The sequence below is a fragment of the Jaculus jaculus genome, chromosome 6, assembly GCF_020740685.1.
Source record: "Jaculus jaculus isolate mJacJac1 chromosome 6, mJacJac1.mat.Y.cur, whole genome shotgun sequence".
NCBI lineage: Eukaryota > Metazoa > Chordata > Mammalia > Rodentia > Dipodidae > Jaculus > Jaculus jaculus.
The window spans coordinates 16,451,451-16,478,282 of NC_059107.1; the positions used below are offsets into that span (position 1 = coordinate 16,451,451).

Genomic DNA, 26,832 nt, shown 5'->3' on the forward strand with positions numbered 1-26,832 from the left:
CAGGGTAGCACCTCTGATGACCTAAGGACCTCCCAGTGGCCCCACTCTCAAAGTCCCCATCTCCAACACATGAACTTCCCAGCGGACCCCTCTCAGCACTCCCATCTGCAGCACACGAACCACTGGAGGAACAAACTGATTAAACCCAGAACCAAATATGCCTTCAGTGGAAAGGTGTTCCTCATTTCTTCATATTTCCTGTATTTGCTTCTGAATAAGTTGAGCTTCTTTCCAATAACTTAGGGAAATTATTTAATATTGTGATGGCTTTCTGTCTCATCTCAAAGAGCATATACTTTAGGAATAGAAAAACATTAGTATTTTCCTCTAGAGATTTTTAGGATAAATTTCTTTGTATGATGAGATGTGTATGTATTATGTGATATATATATATATGTATGTGTGTGTGTGTGTGTGTATATACATATATATATATTTTTTTTTTCCCCCAGTGCTGGAGATTGAATGATAGACTAGGCCCATCTTTCATTTGAAACCTTAGTGCTAAGAACAGGAAGCTTTGCATTCCGAGACCCCAGGAGCGCAGCAGTGTTGGGGCTGGCTCATGGTGCTCACCCTTTCTGAACTTCTCACCCACAGATCACATCGAAGCCGAAAGGTCTTACAGCCAGGCCATTCAGCTATGCCCGTCCTGCTTCCAGAAAGACAGGTCCATTCTGTTTTCAAATAGAGCTGCTGCAAGGATGAAGCAGGTACGAGTCATTGGTCTCTTCTTAAACACGTGACTATACTGTGGATCATAGCCTAAGGGCTCTAAGTTGCAGGTTCTCTTTCCCTGTCCGTGTTCTCACTGATGAAAAGGGCATAGAGGCTGGGAAAGTGTTTTGAAAAACTTGAGCTAGAGTCCTGCGAACACTCCTCATTAAAGTAGCGGAGTGAGCGCATTCGGGAAAGGAAGGCGCCTGCACTGAAGCAGGGCAGGGCAGTGAAGCGGGGAGCCGAGTAGCGCGGGTCCCAAAACAGTCACAGCTGCTGCTGCTGGGCTGGGCGCGCTCGAGACTCAAACGCAGACACGCCAAAGCTCTTGAGTTAAAGGTGCTTGTTCCTAAGGATCTGGCTTTTCTCTCAAAAGTACGAATGCCAGTAGGATGACTCAGGAGGCACCATAGTGCTGAGAAGTGGTGACGGTGGAGTGTCAATGAGACATCTCTGTCACACCCTCCAAGGCTCAGGATCCCTTGCAGAAGGGGTGGCAGAAAGAATGTAGGAGCCAAAGGAAGCTAGGACTGCTTATAGTGCAATCTTCCAGCCACACAATGCCCTGGATGCCCATGACCTCACAGTGCCTGGCACCACCTACACAAGACCCTCATAATAGGAGGAAAAGATGATGACATCTAAATAAAAGAGAGACTGATTGAGAAGAGGAGGAGATACAATAGAAGGTGGATTTGTGAAGGGGAAGTGAGGTTGGACAGGGAATTTATAGTGATTTATTGTCGATAATTATGGAAGCTGCCAATAAAAAAATTTTTAAATAATTTTGGAGGGCCAGGCATGATGGCAAACGCCTTTAATCCCAGCACTAGGGAGGCAGAGGGAGGTGGATCGCCGTGAGTTCGAGGCCACCTTGAGACTACACAGTGAATTCCAGGTCAGCCTGAGCTACGGTAAAACCCTACTTCGGGGGTGGGGGGAAATGGGGCCTGAAGAGATGGCTTAGCAGTTAAGATACTTGCCTGCAAAGCCAGAGAACCCAGGTTCAATTCCCCAGGACCCATGTAATCCAGATACACAAGGCGATGCATATATCTGGAGTTCGTTTGCAGTGGCTAGAGGCCCTAGTGTGCCCATTCTCTCTCTCAAATAAACAAATAAATAAATAAATAACTTAGATATATATATATATATCCTCTTACCTCTGCCTCTCGAGTGTTGGGATTAAAGGTGTGCACCACCATGCCTGGCTAGAGCTCTGTTTATTGACCAGAGAATTTTTCTCAATGTTGGCAGTCTAAGGTAGCATGGCTTGCCTATGTCTCAACTCAAGAAATGGCTTCATCATGTGTGATCCAAATGCTTTCAGATCAGAGCCAGCCCCTTACTAACATTGTTTTATATTGCATAAGCAGTTCCCAGCAATCAGCCTTGTCACTGGGCCTTTGCGCCCCTGAGATAAAAGCAGAGGAACACGTATTAATGTTGTCTTTCCTTTTAGGACAAGAAGGAGATGGCCATCAGTGACTGCAGCAAAGGTACTGCTTTAGTTCTCTTGGCATACAGAGCTTTACATCAGGCAGTGTGCCCTCCTCCTGGGCTCTTTGGCACAGCATTTTCTAAGGATGGGAGTGAGTAGGCTTCAAGTCGGCATGCTTCTGAGTGAATTGTTAGTCTGCAAAGAGCTGCCGCCACGCTGCCTTGACATAGAACTCAATGCAGAGCAGGATTTACTTCTTGGGGCCTCCAAACTTCTTTCCTTTTATGATTCAAATTAAAAGTCCTCTTGCTGTTACAGGGTTCCTATCTGTGTGGTAGGGAAGGGACATATCGGGGGTGAGGGTCAGGTTTGTTTTGGGACAGTTCTGTAGGTGAGTTATAGGATCTAGACAATGAAGCAAGCCTGTTCTGTAGGATACCCAAGTTTCATTTACATTTTTCTTTCATCTCAGCTCTTGTAGACGCTCCCAGGAGTGGGGTCACTGTTTTTGTTTGGTTGGTTTTGAATTTCCTGCCTTGCACACAGCCTGGCTCCTTGCTTGGGCCTGTCCATCTCGGTCTCCTCAGTGAGGCTGTCTAAGCACTTTCTGAGAGAATCCAAGTCTGTCATTCCCGGTGTGCTTAAGCTGTGTTCTGGCCTGTGCTGGGCTGGGGAAAAGATTAGTAAACACTTAACAGGACATAAAGCTGAGCCCCAGGTGTGGCAGTCCAGAGCCACAAGCCAGTCTAGCTACCACTTACTTTTATATAACCCACAAACTAAGAATGATTTGTATATTTTTGGATAGTCAGAAATTTAGTTAAAAGAAAAGCATCATTTCATGAGGAGTGAAGAACAAAATGTCAGCGTCCACAGATTTTGTTTGTTTGTTTTTGGTTTTTCGAGGTTGTCTCACTCTAGCCCAGGCTGGACCTGGAATTCACAATGGAGTCTCAGGGTGGCCTCGAACTCACAGTGATCCTCCCACCTCTGCCTCCCAAGTGCTGGGATTAAAGGTGTGCACCACCACGCCTAGCGTGTCCACAGATTTTTTTAAATTAATAATATTTTATTTATTTTTATTTGAGACAAAGGTGCAGAGAGAGGGAGAATGGGCCTGTAGCCACTGCAAACAAACTCCAGACACATGCGCCACCTTGTGCATCTGGCTTACATCAAACCTTGTCCTTAGGTTTTATAGGCAAATGCTCTAACCATTGCGCCATCTCTCAGGCCACCCCGTGTGTCACATGTCATGTCTTCCTGCTGTGGTGCTCTGTCATGGTAGAGCAGGTGCAGCAGCAGGTCTGTCTGGCTCATGAAACTCTGTCTTTGTAAATTAGTTTTATTTATTTATTAATTAGAGAGAGAATGGGCACACTAGGGTTTTTAGCCACTGTAGATGAACTTCAGATGCATGCTCCACCATGTGCTTCTGGCTTACATGGGTTCTGAGGAATCAAACCTGGGTTCTTAGGCTTCCCAGGCAAGTGCCTTAACCGCTAAGCCATCTCTCCAGCCCTCAAAGTCTATTAAGGACAAAGCTTGCCCCCTCGGGTGTGGGCTTTGACAGATGGCTCCTTCCATACACTCTGAGGACGACTGGTGGAGGAATTTGATATAGTTATAGATACACAGGTCCCTTCTGTTCGTGGTAACAATTATTTCTTCTCTTTGCACAGCAATTCAGTTAAACCCCAGCTACATCCGCGCACTGCTGCGGAGAGCGGAGTTGTACGAGCAGACGGACAAGCTGGACGAAGCACTGGAAGACTACAAATCTGTACTAGAGAAAGACCCCTCTGTACATCAAGCAAGAGAAGCTTGTATGGTAAAGCTCAGTGTTTTAAAAAAGAGTTTTCTTCTATCCCTTTTGTTTGGTTATCAAAATATATGAGAGTTAGGAGCCAGGCGTGGTGGCGCATGCCTTTAATCCTAGCACTCAGGAGGCAGAGGTGGAAGGATCACTGTGAGTTCAAGGCCACCCTGAGACTACATGGGGAATTCCAGGTCAGCCTGGGCTACAGTGAGACCCCATCTCAAAAAACTAAAAAGTAAATAAATTATGTGTGAGAGAGAGAGAGAGATCTTTATTTGCCTATTTTTTGCTTATCTTATTTTATTTTCTGTATTTATTTTTGAGGCAGGGTCACACTGTAGCCCATGCTGACCTGAAACTCACTCTGTACTACCAGGCTGGCCTCAAACTCACAGTGGTCCCCCACCTCTGCATCCAGAGTGCCAAGATTAAAGGTGTGCATTATCGGACCCCTTGGAAATCGGTCTTTAGTGTGGTGTGGTTCCTAGCCACCCACAGTCTCCACGTACCATTTACTCTCCATTCTGAAAGTGGCCTGTGCTTATAAATCCCAGTGCTGAGGCAGATAAACCAGGAGTTCCAAGCCAACCTGGGTGATATAAATGAACCTCTTCTCAAAAAAATAAGCACGCCCTTAATTCCAGCACTTGGGAGGCAGATGTACGAGGATTGCCATGAGGTGGAGGCCACCCTGAGACCACATAGTGAATTCCAGGTCACCCTAACCTCAAAAAAAATAAGTAAACTTTTAAAAAGTGGCCCATGTAAGTCTTTAATGACTTGGGCTGACAAGAAATGCATTTCACTGTTGCCTTCTGGAGATTTGCCCACTGTAGTTACACAGTTAGGCCAGAGTCTTTGTAGCTTAAGGGTAACATCATTTTCTACCCCTCCTTTTCCTTCGTTACTCACCAGGTGTCGGTTTTGTTACCAGATGTGCAGTGGTTTCCAGTTGACTGTATCCTAAGTTCCCACGTCAGCCTTTCTCAGAATGCTGCTGTTGTGTTCATTCTTGTCCTTACAGACATCCTTTTGTTTCCAAACTTCATGGTTATTTTTATTTCACTTATTTTTTTTTCCTTTTTTATCTTTTTGCTTTGTTTTATTTTTGTTGTTTTTTTACCCAAGGTCCCACTCTAGCATAGGCTGACCTGGAGCTCACTCTAGCCCAGGCTGGTTCGCTGCAATCTTCTTACCTTAGCCTCCCAAGTGTTAAAATTAAAGGCATGAGTTTATCTGGCTTATCTTACCTGGTTTATCTCATTTTAATTTTTTTTTTTTAATTTACTTATGAGCAGCTGGTATGAACACATCGGGGCCTATGGCTGCTGAATACAAGCTTCAAATGCATGTGCCATTTTGTGCATGTGGCTTTACATGACTCCTGGGGAATCAAACCTGGGCCATCAGGCTTTACAAACAGTCACCTTTAACTGCTGAGCCATCTCCCCATTCCCAACTTACTTCACTTTTGTTTTGTTTTTGTTTTTCAAGGTATGGTCTCACTCTAGCCCAGGCTAACCTGGAACTCACTATGTGGTCTCAGGATGGCCTTGAACTCATGGCAATCCTCCTACCTCTGCCTCCCAAGTGCTGGGATTAAAGCCATCACGCCCAGCTTTATCTCAGTTTTTAATAAGCTAAATGTTATTGTCATGTGCTCTCCCCATAATAGCTCCAGATTGACTGTTTTTATCACCACTCCTTATTTATTTCTAGGTCGCTACATATTCCTAAAGTATGTACCGCAGAGAGAGAGAAATGCTTATGTGTTATTGCCCAAAAGATAATGGATATTTAAATAAGTTTGAAAAAAGCACTGGCTTTCACATGCTCAAGTTGTGGGGACAGGGGTTCAGGCAAGCTCTTGCTGTATGTCCCTGGTGGCCGGGTGATCACTGTGCAGTTGCAGTGGTCCTGCCTCAGCCTCCCCATCCTGGGCTTATTGGTGTGCACCACCATACCCGGTTTGTTTTGTGGTTTTACCTTCATTGTGGTACCTGAGGCTTCATGCATAGTGGGCAAGCGCTCTGCCACAGAGCCATGTCCCCAACCCTTGAGAGTTTGTAACGAAGTTACTACTGTGATCCGAGTGTGGGCCCACTTACAGACCTGATGTGGCCAGAAGCCATTCAAATCCAGGACATTTGTGATTCTTGGGGCATTTGGCAATGCGCAACGACATTGTTTCGTTTTTTTTTTCTTTCCAGGGTAGAGTCTTGCTCTAGCCCAGGCTGACCGGCATTCACTGTGTAGTCTCAGGCTGGCCTTAAGCTCATGGTGATTGTCTCCTACCTCTGCCTCCACACATGCTCCAAAGACATTGTAATTGTCCTGACTAGGAGGGTGCAGCTGTCATGCAGTGGGTAAGGGCTGGGGGTGCTGCTAAGAAGCCCTTCATGCAGAGAACTGTCCCGCCCACCGTGGCAGTGGTGACAGTGTTAAGAAGCCCTGAGCTAGATGACGATTGAAAAGCTTCTCACATTGATTCTCTCCTGCCTTGTTTTTCTTGTTCTTTATTTGGCCTTTCAGGGTGGGGTCTTGCTCTAGCCCAGGCTTCAGTTTATTCACTTTGTGTGAATATTGAGAGCTGAACTTAGGTCGGTCCTCATAATTGTCTAGCAAGTACTGCTGCCCGCTGAGCCATCTCTCCAGCCTTCTTTTTTGTTCCTTTTGTTTTAAGCTTTTATTTTTGTTTGTTTATTACAGTCAGAGAGGGGATGAGAATGGGCACACCAAGGCTTCTAGCCACTGCAAACGAACTTCAGATGCATGCGCCACTATGTGCATCAGGAGAATCAAACCTGGGTCCTTAGGCTTTACAGGTATGCGCCTTAACCACTAAGCCATCTCTTCAGCCCTCTTTTTTGGTTTTGAGAGGATCTTGCCCTGTAGCCCAGTCTGGCCTCAGACTTAGGCTCTTTCTGACTCAAAGGCTAAGATCAAAGGCGCATACCACCACACCCTGATGTGTTTCATTTGAGGAAATCTTTTTTTTCCTTATAAAGTCATCACTTTGTTTTGTTTGGGCATCTTTGAAACAAGATGTCTTGTGTAACCCTGGCCAAACTCTCAGCAGTCCTGCTTCAGCCTCCCAAGTACTGGGATAAGAGGTGTGTGCCACCGTGTGTGGCTTAGTCTCCAAATCTCTTTTGAGTTCCTTTTACTGTAGATAGAGTTAAACTAAGAATTGAAAATGTGGGGGAATGGACAGACACGAGAGACTGATAAAGTAAATATGGCCAGAATATATCCTTTAAACAAAAAATGTCATTATGAGCCAGGTGTGGTGGTGCACACCTTTAATCCCAGCACTTGGGAGGCAGATTCAAAGCCAGCCTGACTACAGATGAATACCAGGTCAGCCTGGGCTAGAGCTAGACCCTACCTTGGAAAAAAAAAAAAAAGCTATTATGAAATCCATTGCAGTAAATGGCAAATAAACACCAATTTAAAAGTTCCCAGGGAGTTGTCTATAAAAATTTTTAAAAATAGAGAAAGAGACAGTAAGTTCCCAGGAGCTGGCAAAATGGTGGCTCATGCCTTTAATCTCAGAACTCAGGAGGCAAACTGTGAGTTTGAGACAAGTCTGAAGACTATGAATTCCAGGTCAGCATGGGCTAGAGCAAGACCATACCTCAAAAACAACAGCAACAACAAAAGGTTCCCAGCATTGTGGCACATCTTTGTATTGTCAGCACCCAGGAGGCTGCAGCAGGAAGATTGTGGCAAGTTCAAGGCCAGCCTTGGGCTACAGAGCAACACCTGTCTGTCTCTGAGAAAAAAATTCTTAGAAATTGAGACTAAAAGTGAACTAGACAATGCTCCTGTCTTGGATGTCGCACACACGTGACACATACATGTTTTGTTTTGCTTTTTGCGGGGTTTTTGGAGGAAGCATCTCACTCTAGTGCAGGCTGACCTGAAATTCATTCTGTAGTCTCAGGGTGGCTTCGAACTCGCAGTAATCCTCCTACCTCTACTTCCCTAGTGCTGGGATTAAAGGTGTGCGCCACCACGCCCGACTCATACGTGTGTTTTTTTTAACTTACTTTATAGGATCATGCATCATGTGTTTAAATGTTTTTCAAATATAAAAGAAAAGGGAAGGATGCTTCACCACACCCTTGCTTCTCTTTTTCCCTCAGAGACTACCCAGGCAAATTGAAGAACGTAACGAAAGACTGAAGGAAGAGATGCTAGGTGAGCTGCCTGCCTCCTTTACTGCCACCCACAGCAGCTGGGAAACGAGGGTGGGCGTCAGTCCTTCTATCCACTCCACATCGCTTGAGGTGCTGGGGTGTAGCCCAGAAGTAAAGTCCTGGATTTGATCTCTCACCACTCTAAGAGAACAAAGATATGTGTGTATGATACCTTTGAGACCTTCATTTACAGAGATATGAGGGGTTAATGATTTCTTGGTTATTTGCTTTTAAAAAAAAATTATTATGATTGGGGGAGAGAGAGGCAGATAAGAGAAAGAGGATGGGCATACCAGGGTCTCTATCCACTGCAAATGAACTCCAGGTGCTGGCTTATGTGGGTCCTGGGGAATTGAACCTGGGTCCTTTGACTTTGCAGATAAACACCTAACTGCTAAGCTATCTCTCCAGCCCTTATTTTATTTTTGGAGGCAATCTCACTCTAACCCAGGCTGACCTGGAACTCACTGTGTTGCAGTCTTGAACTCACAACTCTCTTCCCTCCTCATCCTACTGAGTGCTGAGACTAAAGGCATGCACCACCACGCCTGGCTCTCTTAGTCATGTTTATTTCTGATAGAGTAGCGTGACTTAATTTGGGTATCCGCTCTTTCAGCAACCAAGCTTCCACTTTATTTTTCTTGGAAATTTTTCTTTCATTCTGGAATTCAAGTAAGCTTCCAACTTAAAATACCACCAGCCTCTATTCCCATAAATTCATAAGTACAGTTAAGTTTCTCTGTTGAGTAATCATACCTTAACGTTTTCAATTCATTCAGGATTCGGTCATTACAGTCAGTAGTGTCAGAATGGAGGAAAATTTTCATTGAAAATTTTTAGGGCTTGAGAAGAGAAGACAGGAAAAAAAGAATGTGAAGTAAATAGGAGAAAGGGCTGGAGCTGGGCCCTGGGCTGGTCTTGAACACACAGCTGTCCTCGTACCTCAGCCTTTTGAGTGCTGGTACTAAATTTGAGTGCCATCATGCCTGGCTATTTAAGAGAGAGAAAGAGTGGGTACATAGGGTCTCCTGGTACCACAAACAAACTCCAGACACATGTGCTACTTTGTGCATCTGGCTTTGCATAGGTACTGGGGAATTGAGACTGGGCCATCGGGCTTTGCAGGCAAATAACTTTAACCACTAAGCCATCTCTCCAGCCCCCAGAACTTTTTTTTTTTAAGAGATGGAATTTTCTTAAAGATATGTGTGTATGTGTGTGTGTGTTTAGTTTTTCAAGGTGTGGGTTTTGGTAGCCCAGGCTGACCTGGAATTCACTGGGTAGTCTCAGGGTAACCTCAAACTCATGGCAATCCTCCTGCCCCTGCCTCCCAAGTACTGGGATTAAAGGTGCAATTCTGTTTTTATCCTTATTTATTTGAGAGCAAGAGGCAGAGAGACAATGGGTGCACCAGGGCCTTCAGCCACTGCAAACAAACTCCAGATGTATGTGCCTCTTAGGCATCTGGCTTATGTGGGTACTGGGGAATCGACCCTGAAATCAGAGTCCTTGGGCTTCACAGGCAAGCGCTTAACCACTAAACCATCTCTCCAACCCAAAGATATTTTAATACAGACTTTCAACAAGAGGATTAAAAAGAAAGGGAGGCACTTAGGAGAACAGCATTGTACACACCAGAGCCAAAGAAAGAGGCCCAGCAAATGTGACCTCCCCAGTGGGGCCAGGGCAATGAGGGTCTCAGGAGAGAGTTGCCCAGCACTCTGTTTTTACAGCCTCAGGTGTTCTGTCTCACTCAGTCGCTGTCAAGGTTGATGACCCCTGATGTGCACATTGACTACAAAGTGAGGAAACTGAAGAGGCCACCAGTGTGGGCGTAGGGACCTGTGGCAGGGTCTTGGCTCTGCTTGGAGAGACACCTGTGCACAGTGAGGCGGTCGGGCGCCGAGTGTTCTTTTTCTCCCTTTGTGCTGTAGCAGAGAAAGATGAGAAAGCCAGCGTGTGGGAATGGGGTTCTTCCAGTTCACCAGGCCTCATGTCACAGAGAGCTCTGTGGTGAGCTGCTGCTTGCCAGGTGTCATTTTTTGACAAGTTGCCACTGAAGGAACAGAGCCAACTCATTGCAGGTTGTCACCTTGCCCAGAATGAGTGTGCAGGAAGTACCAAGCTTCTCTTGTCACAGGGTCTGAAGTCGGGAGAGTGTCCCACATGTGGATGGCATTCATTCCACTGTCCGTTGAGATGCGATATACGTGATGAAAGCCGAACCTATAACAACTGTAACCCCAGCTCTCAGGCAGAGGCAGGAAGAGTGCCACAGGTTCAAGGCCAGTGGGGTGTACGTAGCAAGTTCCTGTCTCCAAACATGCGCGTGCGCACACAGAGCATTCCTGCTTATCTGAAGGGTAAACTTCATCTTGCCAAGTCAGGGTGTCCCAAGTATTACTCATAATGAACCTCGTGGGTTCTGGGGACAGAGTGTTGCTTGGAGGCAGAGAAGTCCATACTGATGAGCACTGAGTCTGCACCAGGCAGCAGGCTTTGGCCTAAGCAGCTTGGCGGACAAGCAGTCTGTGTTCTCTGCTGCTGGTGCTCCAATGCAGTGGTGTGATCTTAGTAGGTTCATGCTGGCACGTCCATGCTGGATGACAGTGCCAGGTAAGCTACGGGTGGAAACAAGGCAATCTGGTTGCTGTTGGGGTGGGGAGGCACAGGGGCCCGCAGCAGGTGTGGCAGAGACTGCTGTGATAAGTGAGCCTGTCTCGGGTACAGGGAGGCCGCTTGGTTCTCTGAGCGCTCGCCCAACTCTAAAAGCAGGCCGACAGCCGGGCGTGGTGGTGCTCGCTGCTAATCCCAGCGCTTGGGAGGCAGAGGCAGGAGGATCGCTGTGAGTTTAAGGCCAGCCTGAGACTACAGAGTGAATTCCAGGCCAGTCTGGACTAGAGTGAGTCCTGCCTTGAAAAAATCCAGGGGAAAAAAAAGGCAGGCAGACAGTTCATGTGTGTGAGTGCATAATGAGGGTCAGTCTCCCCTGATGGTGACTACACCGTGGCCATCAGCAGTGACTGGAACGGCCACGCGCCCTTCAGCCACGTGCTTCACATGCAGTCTTCACTTGGCCAACTTTTTTTTTTTTTTTTTTTTTTTTTCATGGGAGGAAAGGATTTATTTTGACTTAAGTCTCAAGGGGAAGCTTCAAGATGGCAGGGGAAAGGGTGGCAGGAGCAGACGCTGGGCATCACCTGTGCCACAGCAAGTGGACAAGAGCAGCAGGTGCATGAGCCAAGTTCTGGTGAGGGGAAAGCTGGTTACAACATCCCTAAGCCCACACCCAACAACACACGTCCTCTAGCAAGGCACCACGTCCCAAATTATCATCAGCTAAGGACTAGAGGAATGGCTTAGTGGTTAAGGCACTAGCATGCAAAGCCAAAGGACCCAGGTTCAATTCCCCAGAACATACATAAGCCAGATGCACAAAATACATAAGTTTATGGGGGGGGAGACACTGACTAAAACCACTACATTCTGCCCCTGGCTCCCATGAACTAAACACCATCCATGATGTAAAACACAATGCATTCAGTCCAACTTTAAAAGCCCCCATAGTCTTTATTAACCCAACAGTCAAACATCCCCATAGTCACTTGGCCAACTTTGAAAGTTCTGTTCTGAAGCTATTTGTGGCCTTCTGTGGCATGACAACCACAGGTCACTAGGCCTGATTCTGCTGTGAGTTTGAGGCCAGTCTGAGACTACACAATGCGTTCCAGTTCACCCTAGGCTACAGTGAGACCCTGCCTGGGAGCACCAATAAACAAAAAGTAGTAACAATGCAGTAGAAAGAGTGAAACCTTATATCCAACTTATCCCAGTCAAGATCTCCTTCTTTGAAATAGTCCATCCCACTGCTCCACAAATCCTTACGGGTCTCTGAGGTCACCTGGCAGTGCCAGCAAGCTCCCATGGGCAGCTGAGGAACCCCGGCTGTTCTTGGGGTGTCCTCGGCTTTGACCTGACTGCATGAAGTCACCAGGTGATGAGCAGGTCAAGTCTGAAGCTGGAGCAGGGGACACCGGTGGCTGTGTGCGTGCGCGAGGTCTTCAGTGCAGGCGAAGGTGCTCAGAAGTGTGCGCGTGACGGAGAGCAGGCCCGGTGGGGAGCGCTGGCCTCGGGGCCCGGCGTGGCATGGCGCCCGCACCCTGCTGGGTGCTGTGATTAACCGCCTCTGCGTACACCCTGTAGGCCCAGATCCTTTGGTAGTTCTGGCCAGCAGGGGGCTTTTCTCTCTCTGGAGGGAGCCACTGTCACTGAGACTCAAGAGTAGGTGACAGTACCACTGAGGGGAAGGACTGGCATTTCTGTAGCTTATATTTTGTGAGGAGTCAAGAAGGAAGGTTGGTTAGTGGCTTCCTGCTTCTGTTCATTCCTGCCGTCGCTCAAGTTTTATTATTTTTTTTTCTTTTGCATTGCAGGCAAACTAAAAGATCTTGGGAACTTGGTTCTACGGCCTTTTGGGCTCTCCACAGAAAATTTCCAGATCAAACAGGATTCCTCCACTGGCTCCTACTCCATCAATTTTGTTCAGAATCCCAACAACAATAGATAACAAATATAGCGGTAATTTGAGCTCCCACTAGGAAGTCGTGTGCCCTTTGCAAGGGGCAAGGCCCTGCCAGTTAACGTTTCAAAGCATCTTATCTACGAGAAAGGCTACGTAGTCAGCCACGTGCCTGTGCCGCCGTCTCGCTCATGTCTTACGATGGGTGGAATGTGCTCCTGATGCCGGGGGCTTATTTGATTTCCATTTTAAGGTGGTGCCTGTGCAGCTGTTGTCCTTGGTTCTGGCTGTCCTTTTGTCCAGGAGAAAGCCACTTGTCGACGCTGACCTACTGGAGTCACGCAAGTGCGCTGGCCAGCGAAGGCCTCTCCCCGCCACTCAGCCTGTCAGTCGCGTGACGGCCACACGTGATGTACAGGGTCCCCTCCTGCCACCCTCCCTGCTGACACGCTCAGAGGCTGCCATCCAGGGGCTCCAGCATTCCTTGGTTTCCTCTGTGGTAATAAAAGCTTTTTCTGTGACAGCCTGGGCTGTGTTGTGAATTTTGTCGCTATAATAGTTCCAGAAGGACTTCTGGTTTCAAAGACCCCAGCAGCCCTGGAAAAGCCTGGCATGCCGTGCCGGCCCGTGGCCCCAGCACCGAAGGGAGAGATGGGAGGTGCAGGGCTCGCGGCAAGCCTGGCATGGCGTAGCTGCCCTTAACTCTGACTCCGTGTGGGAGAGACGTGAGGGTCACGGCTCGCCATAAACCCAAGCTCAGTGAGAGTGCCGTCTCAGGAAACAAAGCAGAGGAGTGGTACAGGGGCACCCCACTGTCGCCCTCTGCCTCTGCACACGCGCATCCACCACCGTGTTTTGTCCTCTTGGTTTTCGTGGTAGAGTTTCACTCTAGCTCAGGGTGGCCTTGAACAGCCATCCTCCTACTCTGCCTCTCGAGTGCTGGGATTAAAGGTGTGCATCACCACGCCCGGCCTAACATTTATTTAAGCAAACATGTTACTGTGAGGCTGGAGAGATGGCTCGGGGTTAAGGTGCCTGCTTACCTGCCTGCAAACTAATGACCCAGTCTCTATTCCCCAGTACCCACATAAAACCAGCTGCACAGAGTGGTATATGCATCTGGAGTTTGTTTGCAGTGACTGGAGGCCCTGGTGCACCCATTCTCTCTGTGTCTCTTTCCTGCTTGCAAATAATATATTTTTTAACTTTTTTATTGGCAACTTCCATAATTATAGACAACAAACCATGATAATTCCCTCCCCTACTTTCCTGAACTTCACAAATCCACTCACCATCATCTCTCCATTAGTCTCTTATTTTGATATCACCTTTTCCTCCTGTTATGAGGGTCTTGTTAATGTAGTGCCAGGCACTGAAAGGACATGAATATTGAGGCCATTTTGTGTCTAAACAATTGCATTGTAAGCAGTCCTACCCCTCTTTTGGTTTAAATATTAAAAAAAAAAATAAAGAAGCCGCATGGTGGCACATACCTTTAATCCCAGCACTGGGAAGGCAGAGGTAGGATTGGCATGAGTCAAAGCCACCCTGAGACAACATAGCCAGGTCAGCTTGGGCAAGTGTGAGACCCTCCTTCGGAAAAGCAAGAAACCTGTTGATATGAATTAATGAAGATATGTAAAGCAAAGACATGTTTTTGGAGGAGGGGAATCTTCATTTTGCTGGCCTCTTGTGTTCCTGGTGGTGATAGCAGGAGTGTCGCTTGCTTCCACGTCATGTATCTTGAAAGTCCTGCTCCGCTCACGACAGGAAGATAGCAAATAGCCTCCCGGCATTGTAGAGGTTTTGACCTCATTGGCATCTAAAGTGGGCTCAGCAACTTCCAGGCCAGGGCTGCTCTCCACTGTACTTACAGAGCCAAGGTCTTTCAGTGGGACTGACTGCACTAGTGACTTAACCAGCTCACCCTGGAGAACCCTCCTGAGTGCTAGGATTACAGGCCAGGCATTTATGTGGGTGCTGGAATCCAAACTTGGGTCCTCAAGCTTCTGCAACAAGTGCTTTATCCACTGAGCCGTGTTCCCAGTCCCATATTTATATTCTTAGCACCAAAACCTACCAGTTTATAAGACTTGGAAATTTGGTATTAAAAGATATTACAAGGGCTGGAGAGATGGCTTAGCGGTTAAGCGCTTGCCTGTGAAGCCTAAGGACCCCAGTTCGAGGCTCGGTTCCCCAGGTCCCACGTTAGCCAGATGCACAAGGGGGCGCACGCGTCTGGAGTTCGTTTGCAGAGGCTGGAAGCCCTGGCGCGCCCATTCTCTCTCTCTCCCTCTATCTGTCTTTCTCTCTGTGTCTGTCGCTCTCAAATAAAAAAAAAAAGTAAAAAAAAAAAAAAAATATATTACAAACCATGTGTGGTGGCACATGCCTTTAATCCCAGCACTCAGGAGGCAGAGGTAGGTGGATCACATTGAGTTCAAGGCCACCCTGAAACTACATAGTGAATTCCAAGTCAGCCTGGGCTAGAGCGAGACCCTACCTCAAAAACAAAAAAGAATAGCATCTCTTTGGACTTCAGGAGGAGCATGTGCCTGCCTTGAGACCACAATCCATGCTCATCTTGAAAACTGCACTTAGAAAGTCTAAAAGTTGATGCACATCTAGAGTGGCATAGTTCTTCCTCCTGAGAAACAGCCTACCTACCTAGTTGAAGTCACCATGTGCACAGACCACCCAGTGAGTCAGCAACTCCCCCACAGCCCTGGAGGTAAGCAGAGCAGTTCAGCCATTATCCTCCTCCTGAGTTACATTGAATTTTTTTCTTTTTTTTTTTTTTTTTCTTTTTAAGAGAAAGAGGCAGATAAGAGAATGGGTGTGCCAGAGCCTCTAGCCACTTCAAAGGAACTCCAGTGCATGTGCCACCTTGTACATCTGCCTTTATGTGGATACTGGGGAATCGAACCTGGGTCCTTAGGCTTTGCAGGCAAGAGTCTTTTAACGGCTAAGCCATCTCCAGCCCTTGTTTTGTTTTTGAGGTAGGATCTCGCTCTGGCCCAGGCTGACCTGGAATTCACTATGTAGTCTCAGGCTGGTCTCAAACTCACAATGATCTCCCACCTCTGCCTCGTGAGGGCTGGGATCAAAGGCGTGCACCACCATGCCTGGCTTGAAATGAGTTTTTTAAGCTTTTGTGTATTTGGGCTGCAGGATTGGTGGTAGACTATACTACGATGGACCACCGCGACGGCTGTGTTCACGAGATCTCCAGCAGTCTTCCCCTGCCAGCTGTGCCTGTAGGATGCACTGCATGTGCTCAGGCATGAATTAGCACATTACAAACTTACAGATCTGTTTTGTTCTTTTTTTGTTGCTGTTCATTTATTTATTTGAGAGCGACAGACACAGAGAGAAAGAGGCAGAGAAAGAGAGAAAGAGAATGGGTGCGCCAGGGCCTCCAGCCACTGTACGCAAACTCCAGACGCATGCGCCCCCTTGTGCATCTAGCTAATGTGGGTCTTGGAGAATCGAGCCTCCCACCAGGGTCCTTAGGCTTCACAAGCAAGTGCTTAACAGCTAAGCCATTTCTCCAGCCCCCCCCCCCACCTTTTTTCTGAGGTAGGGTCTCTCTCTAGCCCAGGCTGACCTAAAATTCACTGTGTAGTCTCAGGGTGGCCTTGAATTAATGGCGCTCCTCCTGCCTCTGCCTCCCAAGTGGGATGTTTCTGTGGGTCCTCAGCGTTTTCTCTGTGAAAGCCAGTGAAAGGAAAAGAAAGTCAGGGCTATTTATAGTTCTGGCTTCGTAACTTGCAGTCTGGGGAGGGTCTGAGAAAATTGTAAGGTAATCTTAAAAAAAAAAATAAGCCACATATCCTATCACATTGCTGGCAGAAAATACCCTACCAAGAGCAGCTTGTGGGAAAAAGGTTTATTTTGGCTTACAGACTCGAGGGGAAACTCCATGATGGCTTACCTTAGGCTTGCACAGAGTGTTGGGTTGTTTTTATTTGTTTTGGGTTATGGTGGTGGTTTTTTTGTTTTGTTTTGTTTTTGAGGTAGGGTCTCATTCTAGCCCGGGCCGACCTGGAATTCACTTTGTAGTCTCCAGCTGGCCTCAAACTCATGGTGCTCCTCCTACCTTTGCCTCCTGAGTGCTGGGATTAAAGGTGTGAGCCCACTCCCGCCTTCCATCTTTATTTTTGGAGTCAAGTTCTCTCACTGAGCCAGGAGCTCACCAATTGTGCTAGACAAGCTAGCCACCTAGCTAGCCTCTGCCTCCTGTGCTGGGATCAGAGTGAGCCACCAGGCCTGGTTTCTAGAGGGTGCTGTGAATTTCAACTCAGGTTGTCAGGCTTGCACGGCAAATCACTTTACCCACAGAGCCATCTCCCAGTCCTAAAATGTCCTTTTTAAAATTCACAAATCAGGGACTGGAGAGATGGCTTAGCGGTTAAGTGCTTGCCTGTGAAGCCTAAGGACCGCGGTTCGAGGCTCGGTTTCCCAGGTCCCACGTTAGCCAGATGCACAAGGGAGTGCACACATCTGGAGTTCGTTTGCAGTGGCTGGAGGTCCTGGCACACCCATTCTCTCTCTCTCTCTCTCTGCCTGTTTCCCTCTCTGTCTGTTGCTCTCAAATAAATAAATAAAAATAATTTAAATAAATAAATAAATAAAAATAAAATTCACAAATCAAAAACTGTAATCTCCCTGTAAGTATTAAAGCTAGGCGTGGGGGTTTGATTCAGGTATTCTGAAAGTTACACCCCCAGCTAATGGCAATTTTGGGAACTAAAGCCTCCTGGAAGTGGTGTATTGTTGGAGGTGGGCTTATGGGTATTATAGCCAGCTTCCTCTTGCCAGTGCTTGACACACTCTCCTGTAGTCCACCTGATGTTGGCCAGAGGTGATGTCCACCCTCTGCTCATGCCATGGTTTTCCCCCCACCATCATGGAGTTTCCCCTTGAGTCTGTAAACCAAAATAAACCTTTTTCCCACAAGCTGCTCTTGGTAGGGTATTTTCTGCCAGCAATGTGATGGGATATGTGGCTTATTTTTCTAAGATTACCTTACGATTTTCTCAGACCCTCCCCAGACTGCAAGCTAAGAAGCCAGAACTATAAATAGCCCCGGCTTTCTTTTCCTTTCACTGGGGGAACTAGCAGCGCAGCCGGACCTGCCTCGGCCACCGCAGCCCACACCCCACAGCTGCTCCCCGTTCCTCAGCCCAGCTCCCAGGTGTTTGCTGAGCAGGCCGGCCCACCTGTGGTTCAGTCATCAGGGCAGATGTGAAGAAGGGGAAGGACTCTTAAGGAAATCATTCGTCCCAAATGTGAACACCTGGACCTGAACACCCCAAACACCACTGTCCTACTGTGGCAAGTGGGGGGGCGGTGCCAAACTGATACATGGGGCAATCCTCCTGCCTCTGCCTCCTAAATGCTGGGATTAAAAGTGTGCACCACCACACCTGGTTAGAATTTTTTAATTTATTTATGAGAGAGAAAGAGAATGGGTGTACTAGGGCCTCAAGCCATTGCAGACGAACTCCAGATACATGTGCCATCACGTGCATCTGGCTTACGGGGGTTCTGGGGAATCAAACCTGTGTCCTTAGCCTTCTCAGGTAAGTGCCTGAACCTCTAAGCCATCTCTCCAGCTCAAGCAAAGCAAATTTGAGTTGAAATTAGCCTGGACCACATGAGACACTATTTAAAAAAAAAAAAAAAGACACCTTTAATCCCAGCACTCAGGAGGCAGAGGTAGGAGGATCAACTTGAGTTTGAGGCCACCCTGAGACTCCATAGTGAATTCCAGGTCAGCCTGGGCTAGAGTGAGACCCTACCTCAAAAAAAAAAAAAAAAAAAAAAAAAGTTGCTTCTGCAAACTGGCTTTACAAGGCACTGTGCTTTCTTCCTCTGACAGTATTCTGTCTTATAGGTGCAGTGCTGTGGATACCAAAGTGCCTGAACAAGCAGTTAGTTGGAATGGGGACCCATCACTACAGGAGACTGATGTGTACACAGCTGAACCCCCTGAGAAGGCCAGGCGTGGTGGTACACAACTAACCCTAGCACTCAGGAGGTGGAGGCAAGAGAACTGAAGCAAATTTTCTGGTTTTTTTTTTTTTTTTTGAGGTACGGTCTTGCTGGGATTAAAGGTGTGTGCCACCACGCCTGACTGAAGCAAGTTCAATGCTAACCTTGTCCACATACAAACACTGTCTCAAAAAGGGGCCAGGGGTGGTGCTGCACGCCTTTAATCCCAGCACTCGGGAGGCAGAGGTAGGAGGATCTCTTTGAGTTTGAGGCCACCCTGAGACTACATAGCGAGTCCAGATCAGATGAGCTAGAGTGAAACCCTACTTTGGAAAATAATAATAATAATAATTTCTTTAGGCTGGAGAGATGGTTTAGAGGTTAAGGCATTTGCCTGTGAAGCCTAAGGACCTAGGTTCAATTCCCCAGGGCCCATGCAAGCCAGATGAATAAGGTGGCACATGCGTCTGGAGTCCGTTTGCAATGGCTGGAGGCTCTGATGTGCCCATTCTCTCTATCTGCCAATCTCTCTCTCTCTCTCCAGTAAATAAGTAAAAATATTTTTAAACAAAGCACAAAAAAAGAGAGAAGAAATATTTTTTTTAATTCTTTATTTTTTTTTTATTTATTTGAGAGTGACAGAAGAAAGCAGATCGAGAGAGAGAGAGAGAGAGAGAGAGGGAGGGAGGGAATGAATGGGCGCACCAGGGCTTCCAGCCACTGCAAACGAACTCCAGACGCGTGCGCCCCCTTGTGCATGTGGCTAACGTGGGTCCTGGGGAATCCAGCCTTGAACCGGGATCCTTAGGCTTCACAGGCAAGCGCTTAACCACTAAGCCATCTCTCCAGCCCAGAAAGAAATATTTTCAAAGGGAGGGGGGCTGGAAAGATGGCTTAACAGTTAAGCCATTTGCTTACCTGTGAACCCTAAGTACCCAGGTTTGATTCTCCCAGCACCCACACGTAAGCCAGATGCACAAAGTGGCACATGCATCTGGAGCTCATTAGCATTGGCTAGAGGCCTGCTGTGCCTGTTCTATCTGTCTGGCTCTCTGTCTCTCAAATAAATAAAACCAAAACTTTACAGATAAATAATCAAGCCGGGCATGGTGGCACACACCTTTAATCCCAGCACTCGGGAGGGAGAGGTAGGAGGATCGCAGTGAGTTCGAGGCCACCCTGAGACTACATAGTGAATTCCAGGTCAGCCTGAGCTAAAGTGAGACCCTACCTCAAAAAACCAATAAATAAATAACCAAATAAAAAGAGGGAGGCATCAGATATAAAAGCTAAATAATGGCCTACTTTTTAAGTATGTGTGTGTGTGCGCGCCAGGAGCTCTTGACACTGCAAGCAAATGTGAGACATGTCACTTTTTGCAGCTGGTTTATGTGTGTGAGTTGGGAACTAAGCCTGGGGAGGGCAGGCTTCACAAGCAGGTGCCTTTAACTGCTAGGCCATCTTCCCAGCTCTCAGCCTGCTTTGTATGTGAAGTGTTTTCCAAAGGCAAAAAGAAGAATTAGTATGAACTGAATGAAGTTGCACTGGCCTGAGGACCAGCACCAGTGACATTACATTGCTTCAGCACTCATTTCTCATTCTTTTGTTTTGTGTTTTCAAAGTGGGGGGTCTCACTCTAGCCCAGGTTCCCCAAGTGGTGGGATTAAAGGTGTGCACCACCAGGCCTGGTTTGTTGCCCCCCTCCCTATTTTTATTTTTATTTTTGTCTTTCAAGGTAGGATCTCGCTGTAAGACCTAGAATTCACTATATAATCTCAGGGTGGCCTCAAACTACTGACGATCCTCCCATCTCGACCTCCCTAGTGCAGGGGACTAAAGGTGTGCACAACACACCTGGCTTTGTTCCCCCTGCCAGTACAGACACAACAGTGTCTCCCAAAGGCCCTCCAGGATGAGCATTTCTAGTTCCACTTTCACCACTGAGAAACTTAAGTGTTAGTGCAGCCAGAGTCCAGTGGCGTCCTACGTATACTTCCTAGATAAACTGAATGCGTGAGGCTTGGGACTCCAGGCACGCTCTGTAATAACAGGCAGTCTTCTAAAGAACTTCCTTGCTGAAATAGGAAGAAGGGGCTGGAGAGATGGCTTAGCAGTTAAAGGCACTGGCTTGCAAAGCCTGACAGCCCAGGCTCAATTCCCTAGTACCTACATAAAGCTAGATGCATAAAGTGGCGCATGCATCTGGAGTTCCTTTGCAGTGGCTGGAGGCCCTGGTGCGCCCACTCATTCTCCCTCTCTTTTGTACTGAATTTCTCTCTCTGCTTGCAAATGATAATGAGTTCAATAATCAGGAAAGGATTAAAAAAAAAAGAAAAGAAAAGAAAAACCACAAAGTTTACCCATACAAATAAATCTTTTTTTTTTTTTTTTTTTTTTTTTACATTTGCTTTGGTTTTTTGTTTGGCCAAGCATGGCGGTTCATGCCTTGAATGCCAATACTTGGGAGGCAGAGGTAGGAGAATCACTGAGTTCAAGGTCATTGGCTAGGGTAATAACGTATCTCATAAATAAATAAGTAAATAATAATTCATTTGTGTGTTCGGGTATGGGTGCTGCAGCAATCGTGGGGGGTCAGAGGACCCCGAGGTGTCTGCTCCACCTTCTCTGAGGCAGGGTTTCTTCTGGTGGTGCGAAGTACACAACTACAGAGGGACGTCAGACTAGCTGCTCGGGAGCTCCAGACTGTCCTGCCTCTGCCTCCCACTGTCACCTGTGCACTGGGGTCACAAATGCTTGGGAACTAGCAAGTGCCTTTGACCACTGAGCCATCTCCCCAGCCCATTTTCATTTAACACTAGGTCTCTTTCGCATAACCCGGACTGGTCTCAAGATTGCTCAGTAGCTGAGGATGAGTTTGAACAACTGTCCTCCTGCCTCCACCTTTCAAGTGCTGGCATGACATGTGGGACACCACCCCAGCTATGTATACCTTAAAGTTAACAAACCTACCTGGGCTTGAGAGATGCCTTAGATGTTAAGACACTTGCCTACAAAGCCAAAGGACCCAGGTTCAATTCCCCAGTATCCAAATAAGCCAGATGCACAAGGGGGCGGCACACGCAACTGGAGCTTGTTTGCAGCGGCTAGAAGCCCTGGCGTGCCCATTCTCTCTCTCTCCTCCTGCCTATTTCTCTCTTCTCTCTCTCTATTAAAAAAGAAAAATAAATAAATAAACTACCAATACCTCTCAACTCTGAAGGGCAAGTGGTTTTTCCATCAGAAAAGCAGGATTTCATGGGCAAGGTCCAAACTGGACTGTTCACCTGTCCTCTATCTTTAGTCACAAAGGTCCCATAAAGTCTAACAATGTTAGAAACTTACAGGCTGTTCTCCCTGGCAACACTGCCACTGAAAACAGCTTTGTAACGCACAAAAATTGGGTGAATTGTACTGTTTAAAAAAATTCAAAACTAAACCCTTACTTACATTAGTGCCATGTCTGTTATGAGGGAAACTAACTGCTCTCTAATTGGACAACAGGCCTGCTCTGAGAGGGACCTCATGCCTGATACTGAAAACCTAGTCAAAAGCCTATGACAGGGGCGGTCATAAGCCCTAGAGGTGTAACACCTGTTGCTGACTAAATGCATATATTATGCCCACTAAACTGCCCTGTAAGCACTTTTCTTAATGTTTACACTTATATTAATGGTACTCTCACTTTTGGTTAGAGAAGCTTCTCTTTTCAGATGGCAGTGACCTTGGGATGACACAAAATGCACCATGGTGCTGAGAAGTGACAGAAGAGTGCTCAGCACTGAGACATCCCTATCACACCTTCCAAGGCGCAGGGTCCGTTGTGAAAGAGGTGGCAGAAAGAATGTAAGGGCCAAAGGAAGAGTAGGACTCCTTACAATGCACTCTTCCAGACACAAAATGGCCTGGATACCCATGACCTCACAGTGCCTGATACTACCTACGCAAGGCCCTCGTAATAGGAGGAAAAGATGATGACATCAGAATAAGAGACTGAGGAAGAGGGGGTCTGATGTAGGGTGGATTTGTGAAAGGGCAAGTGGGAGAGGGGGGAATTATCATGGTTTATATTGTCTATAATTATGAAACTTGTCAATAAAAAAGTTTAAAAAATTAAACCCTTACAAAGTAAGTTTTTAAATGACTAAATTTTTAAAAATATCAAAGACTTTATTGGATAAATGTCTCACAACATTTTTTTAACATTTAACTCTGAGCATGTTAAGATGAGAAACAATGTCATTCAAGTCTACAAAATGAAATAGGCTTGTGAAGATTTGAAAGACAGACGAGACAGACAAAAAGTAGCAGGAAGCAAAGCTTAAATATTAAGCAACCAAAGCAGTAAGTGAAGTTGCAACATGGTAGGTCAAGATTTAAACATCACCAAGTGTCATGAAAGAAAGAAAGAGAGAGAGAGAAAGAGAAAGAAGGAAGAAAGGAAGGGAGGAAGGGAGGGAGGGAAGGAAGGAAGAAGGAAAGACAATCTGGTTTGTAATAAAACACCTTTGCAAATCTGTAACAAGAAAAAAACATGTAGATACTGAAAACTTCACCTCTCCCAGTTTTGGGGTATTTTTTTTTTTTTTTTGCCTCTTTAATATTATTTCTTGGTCCATGCCATCACTCTACAAATAAAGAATTCTAAAGTTTAAAAATCTTCATTATACAATCCATGTGTAATTCTACCATGGCATGGGAGAGCTGGTGCTCAAAGTGAGGCTGAAGGTACTGCTCATGTTCAGGGACGTCAGAGAGGCGGACAAGCCTGCCTTGGGCCATCCCCAGCAGGGTACCACACAGCACAGCAAGCGGCTCCTTAATAGCTCACGGTTCCCTGCTGCTACAGTTCCTGAGCCAATCTGATAAGATACATAATAATGACTTCATGATATAGAATTTTCCAAAAGGGTATTTTAGAATGCAGTCCAGACTTCTCTAAGTTCACTAGACTCCAGACTGCGTGCCTTTTCTTCTTGAGTTATGAAACATCATGTAAAGACTACCCAGAACCTTTTGTTAACCCTGAGCTGGGGTTGGTGGGTTGGTAAGACTGTGGGAAGTTTGAACATTGGCCCAAGTGTGCACTTATCTGTTGTGTTGCTTCAAATGAATTTGGGGGGGGTGGGGATTGGCATTGTTTTCCTTTTTTTTTTTTCTTTTTGTAGTAAGTAATCAATATGGTGTTATTATCCTTCTGGTTTAAAAAATAAATCAGTATTGCCACTAAAAAACTTCAGTTTTATTATTAAAAGTACGGCACCATCAAATATAAAATGCTTTAGAAATGTAGTACTAACAGGTCCATCTAGTTTTCTCCATTCATTAAAAAAGAAAGATTAAGAATTTTTTCATAATATGCATTTAGAAGAGATTTAAAAAGAAAAAAACCTGTGTTCTCTATTAAGAATTCACACTCCATGCATACTACGTTCAGGCTGTCTTTATGGATCTGTTTCTGCCACTTGTCCCCCAGAACCAAGTCCAATTTGACACCTGTAAGAATTTCTTTGGGACAAAGTCCAGAGCACCTCAGATGCTGTCACCTTTTCTGAACAGGACGAATCAATGAGACGGAGACGATAATGGAAGTTTCCAGCTCTGGAATGAAGAACGAGCTCCTGGAGTGTTCACTTTCATTCCAAGATCAACACTAGCCTATCCACTTGGAGTCAAAATATAAAAAGATAATTAGGAAAATGTGCACAAAATGTTAAATACTAGTGGCAAATAAATACATCTTAATATGTCCTAACAAGCAAACATATATTCAAGATAATACAGCCCTGTTGTAGTAAAGAGAAGATCCACATTTGTATGCAGGTGGGCACCGTGCCACCCACTGGCTGGCATGCTCCTGGATCACCTCTCCTGGTTTCGGGCACCCAGAGGGAACACTAGGAGAGCCACTCTGAACAGACCTTGCCAGATGAGAAATGATTACCATAAACCTTGGAGAAAGCACAAAAGTTAAGTAGGAAAATAATTCAATATTTCTGCACCATTGGCGCCTTTCAGGCTCGTCCGCACTGTTCCCGTCAGAAGCGGCTGCTGTCTAGGGTTCCCGACGTAACGCTCGCTCAGTGGGCTCCAGCACGGCGCTCACACGGCTTCTCCTCCGTGCAGAACGCACTGCCTGCCGCAGTTGATCTCAGAAAGAAAATGCTCCCTAATACCTTGTCTTCGGTCAGTGAGATGTGCAACACCCCTTTCAGCTGACGGGTCTGAACACTGCCCTAACATGCACGTCCTACTGCAGCCTCAGGGCTCTGGTCTCATTCAGTCTGACACTGGCGCTGTCACTGTGTGCAGGTCCTGTCGCTGTCTGTGTACAGGTCCCAGAAGCCAGCAGACTGCTAATGCCTTTGTGCTGAAATACAGTAAACAAAAGGAAGGAAATGGAGTTAAGCATGGGGCACTGTGAGGCAAAGAAGGCCAGACTGTAGGATCATACCTGATTGCACATAAGTTAGCCAATTATGTTATTAATTTGAGAACACAACTTACTGCCCCTCCAAATCTGTATATACATATCAAAGCAAATCCTAGCACAAGTAAAATGGCTGTCACCCTCACAAGGAATTGGGTTTTTTGTTTTTGTTTTTAAATTTTGTTTTGCCTATTTTTTATTTATTTATTTGAGAGCGACAGACACAGAGAGAAAGATAGAGGGAGAGAGAGAGAATGGGTGCGCCAGGGCTTCCAGCCTCTGCAAACGGACACGTGCGCCCCCTTGTGCATCTGGCTAACGTGGGACCTGGGGAACCGAGCCTCGAACCGGGGTCCTTAGGCTTCACAGGCAAGCGCTTAACCGCTAAGCCATCTCTCCAGCCCGGAATTGGGTTTTTGTTGGTTATATGTGCTTAAGAATATTTGCCTAGCAGCAGAATTTCATCTTTGTTCTTTATGTTGAAACAACGAGTTGGAGATGCTGGTTTGGACACTAGGGAACAGCAGCAGCCTTCCTCCAGCATAGTTAGCCTAACAGTTTGTTTCGTTGTTGAGATAGGCTCTCATGTAGGGTCTCACTCTAGCCCAGGCTGACCCGGAATTCACTCTGTATTCTCAGGGTAGCCTTGAACTCACAGCGATCCTCCTACCTCTGCCTCCCAAGTGCTGGGATTAAAGGCGTGTGCCACCACGCCTGGCTTCCCTCAACTCTTGATCCTCCTGCCTCGACATCCAAAGTGCTAGGAATGCAGGGAGGTACCACCATACCTGGCTGCCTATGGTCTTAAGTAAATTGACTTTTGTCTATTTCGTAATTGTACTCAAAACACAGAAAAAGAGCAGCACACTGACGCACGGCATGAAAACCAGCTCCAGGTTATGCACCGTGCAGGCCCCCCCCAGAGGCATCAGGACAGCGTGTGCACACAGGTCAGACTGATCCCTTGTACCCTGAGTTCCAGGAGAAGCGATCTTCGCCCACTTCTAGAGCCCAGCTTATAGAGAGTACTGAGGAGTAGCACAACCAGAATGCCCAACGCTGCCAACCTCCACATAGTAGAGTCCACTGAAATCCTCAATAATCCTGGTTATGCCTCTCAACGTGGGATCCCGAGTACTTACTAATAAACGTTTAAATTCCAAAAGAAGTGATCCACGTAAAAGATAACTTTTTTTGGTCAAATGCATTTTAAATCAAAGATAATGGTATTTGGGCTGGCGAGGTGGCTCAGAGATTAAGGTGCTTACCAGCAAAGCCAAAAAACCCAGGTTTGACTCCCCAGGACCCACAGAAAGCCAGAGTCTGAAGTTCATTTACAGTGGCTAAAGGCCTGGGCATGCTCATTCTCTCTCTCTCTCAAATAAATAAATATTTTTTTAAAAATGAGGGCTGGAGAGATGGCTTAGTGGTTAAGCACTTGCCTGTGAAGCCTAAGGACCCTGGTTCGAGGCTCAGTTCCCCAGGTCCCACGTTAGCCAGATGCACAAGGGGGCGCACGCGTCTGGAGTTCATTTGCAGCAGCTGGAAGCCCTGGTGCGCCCATTCTCTTTCTGTCTCTTTCTCTCTCTCTGCCTCTTTCACCCTCTGTCTGTTGCTCTCAAATAAATAAATAAATAAACAAAAAATTTTAGAAAGATAATGATATTACAGTGGAATACTAAGGGATAATAAACAAAATGCAAAAAAAAA

The 26,832-nt window shown here is 46.5% G+C and overlaps 2 protein-coding genes across 5 annotated transcripts in view; one reads left to right on the top strand and one right to left on the bottom strand.

Moving 5' to 3' along the window:
• Ttc1 (tetratricopeptide repeat domain 1) overlaps positions 1–13,221 on the top strand; it is a 35,734-nt gene extending 22,513 nt beyond the window's left edge. For both annotated transcript variants that reach the window (XM_045152531.1, XM_004657485.2), the window contains exons 4-8: positions 601–713; positions 2,180–2,216; positions 3,841–3,989; positions 8,126–8,180; positions 12,613–13,221. In XM_045152531.1, the coding sequence (XP_045008466.1) occupies positions 601–713; positions 2,180–2,216; positions 3,841–3,989; positions 8,126–8,180; positions 12,613–12,746 (488 nt within the window). In that variant the 3' untranslated portion in view covers positions 12,747–13,221. The remainder of the gene's footprint in view (positions 1–600; positions 714–2,179; positions 2,217–3,840; positions 3,990–8,125; positions 8,181–12,612) is intronic.
• Positions 13,222–23,267: 10,046 nt separating this feature from the next.
• The window catches only part of Pwwp2a (PWWP domain containing 2A), a 43,336-nt gene continuing 39,771 nt past the window's right edge, over positions 23,268–26,832 (bottom strand). For all 3 annotated transcript variants that reach the window (XM_045152872.1, XM_045152870.1, XM_045152869.1), the window contains one exon: positions 23,268–25,062. In XM_045152872.1, coding sequence (XP_045008807.1) covers positions 25,049–25,062 — 14 coding nt within the window. In that variant the 3' untranslated portion in view covers positions 23,268–25,048. The remainder of the gene's footprint in view (positions 25,063–26,832) is intronic.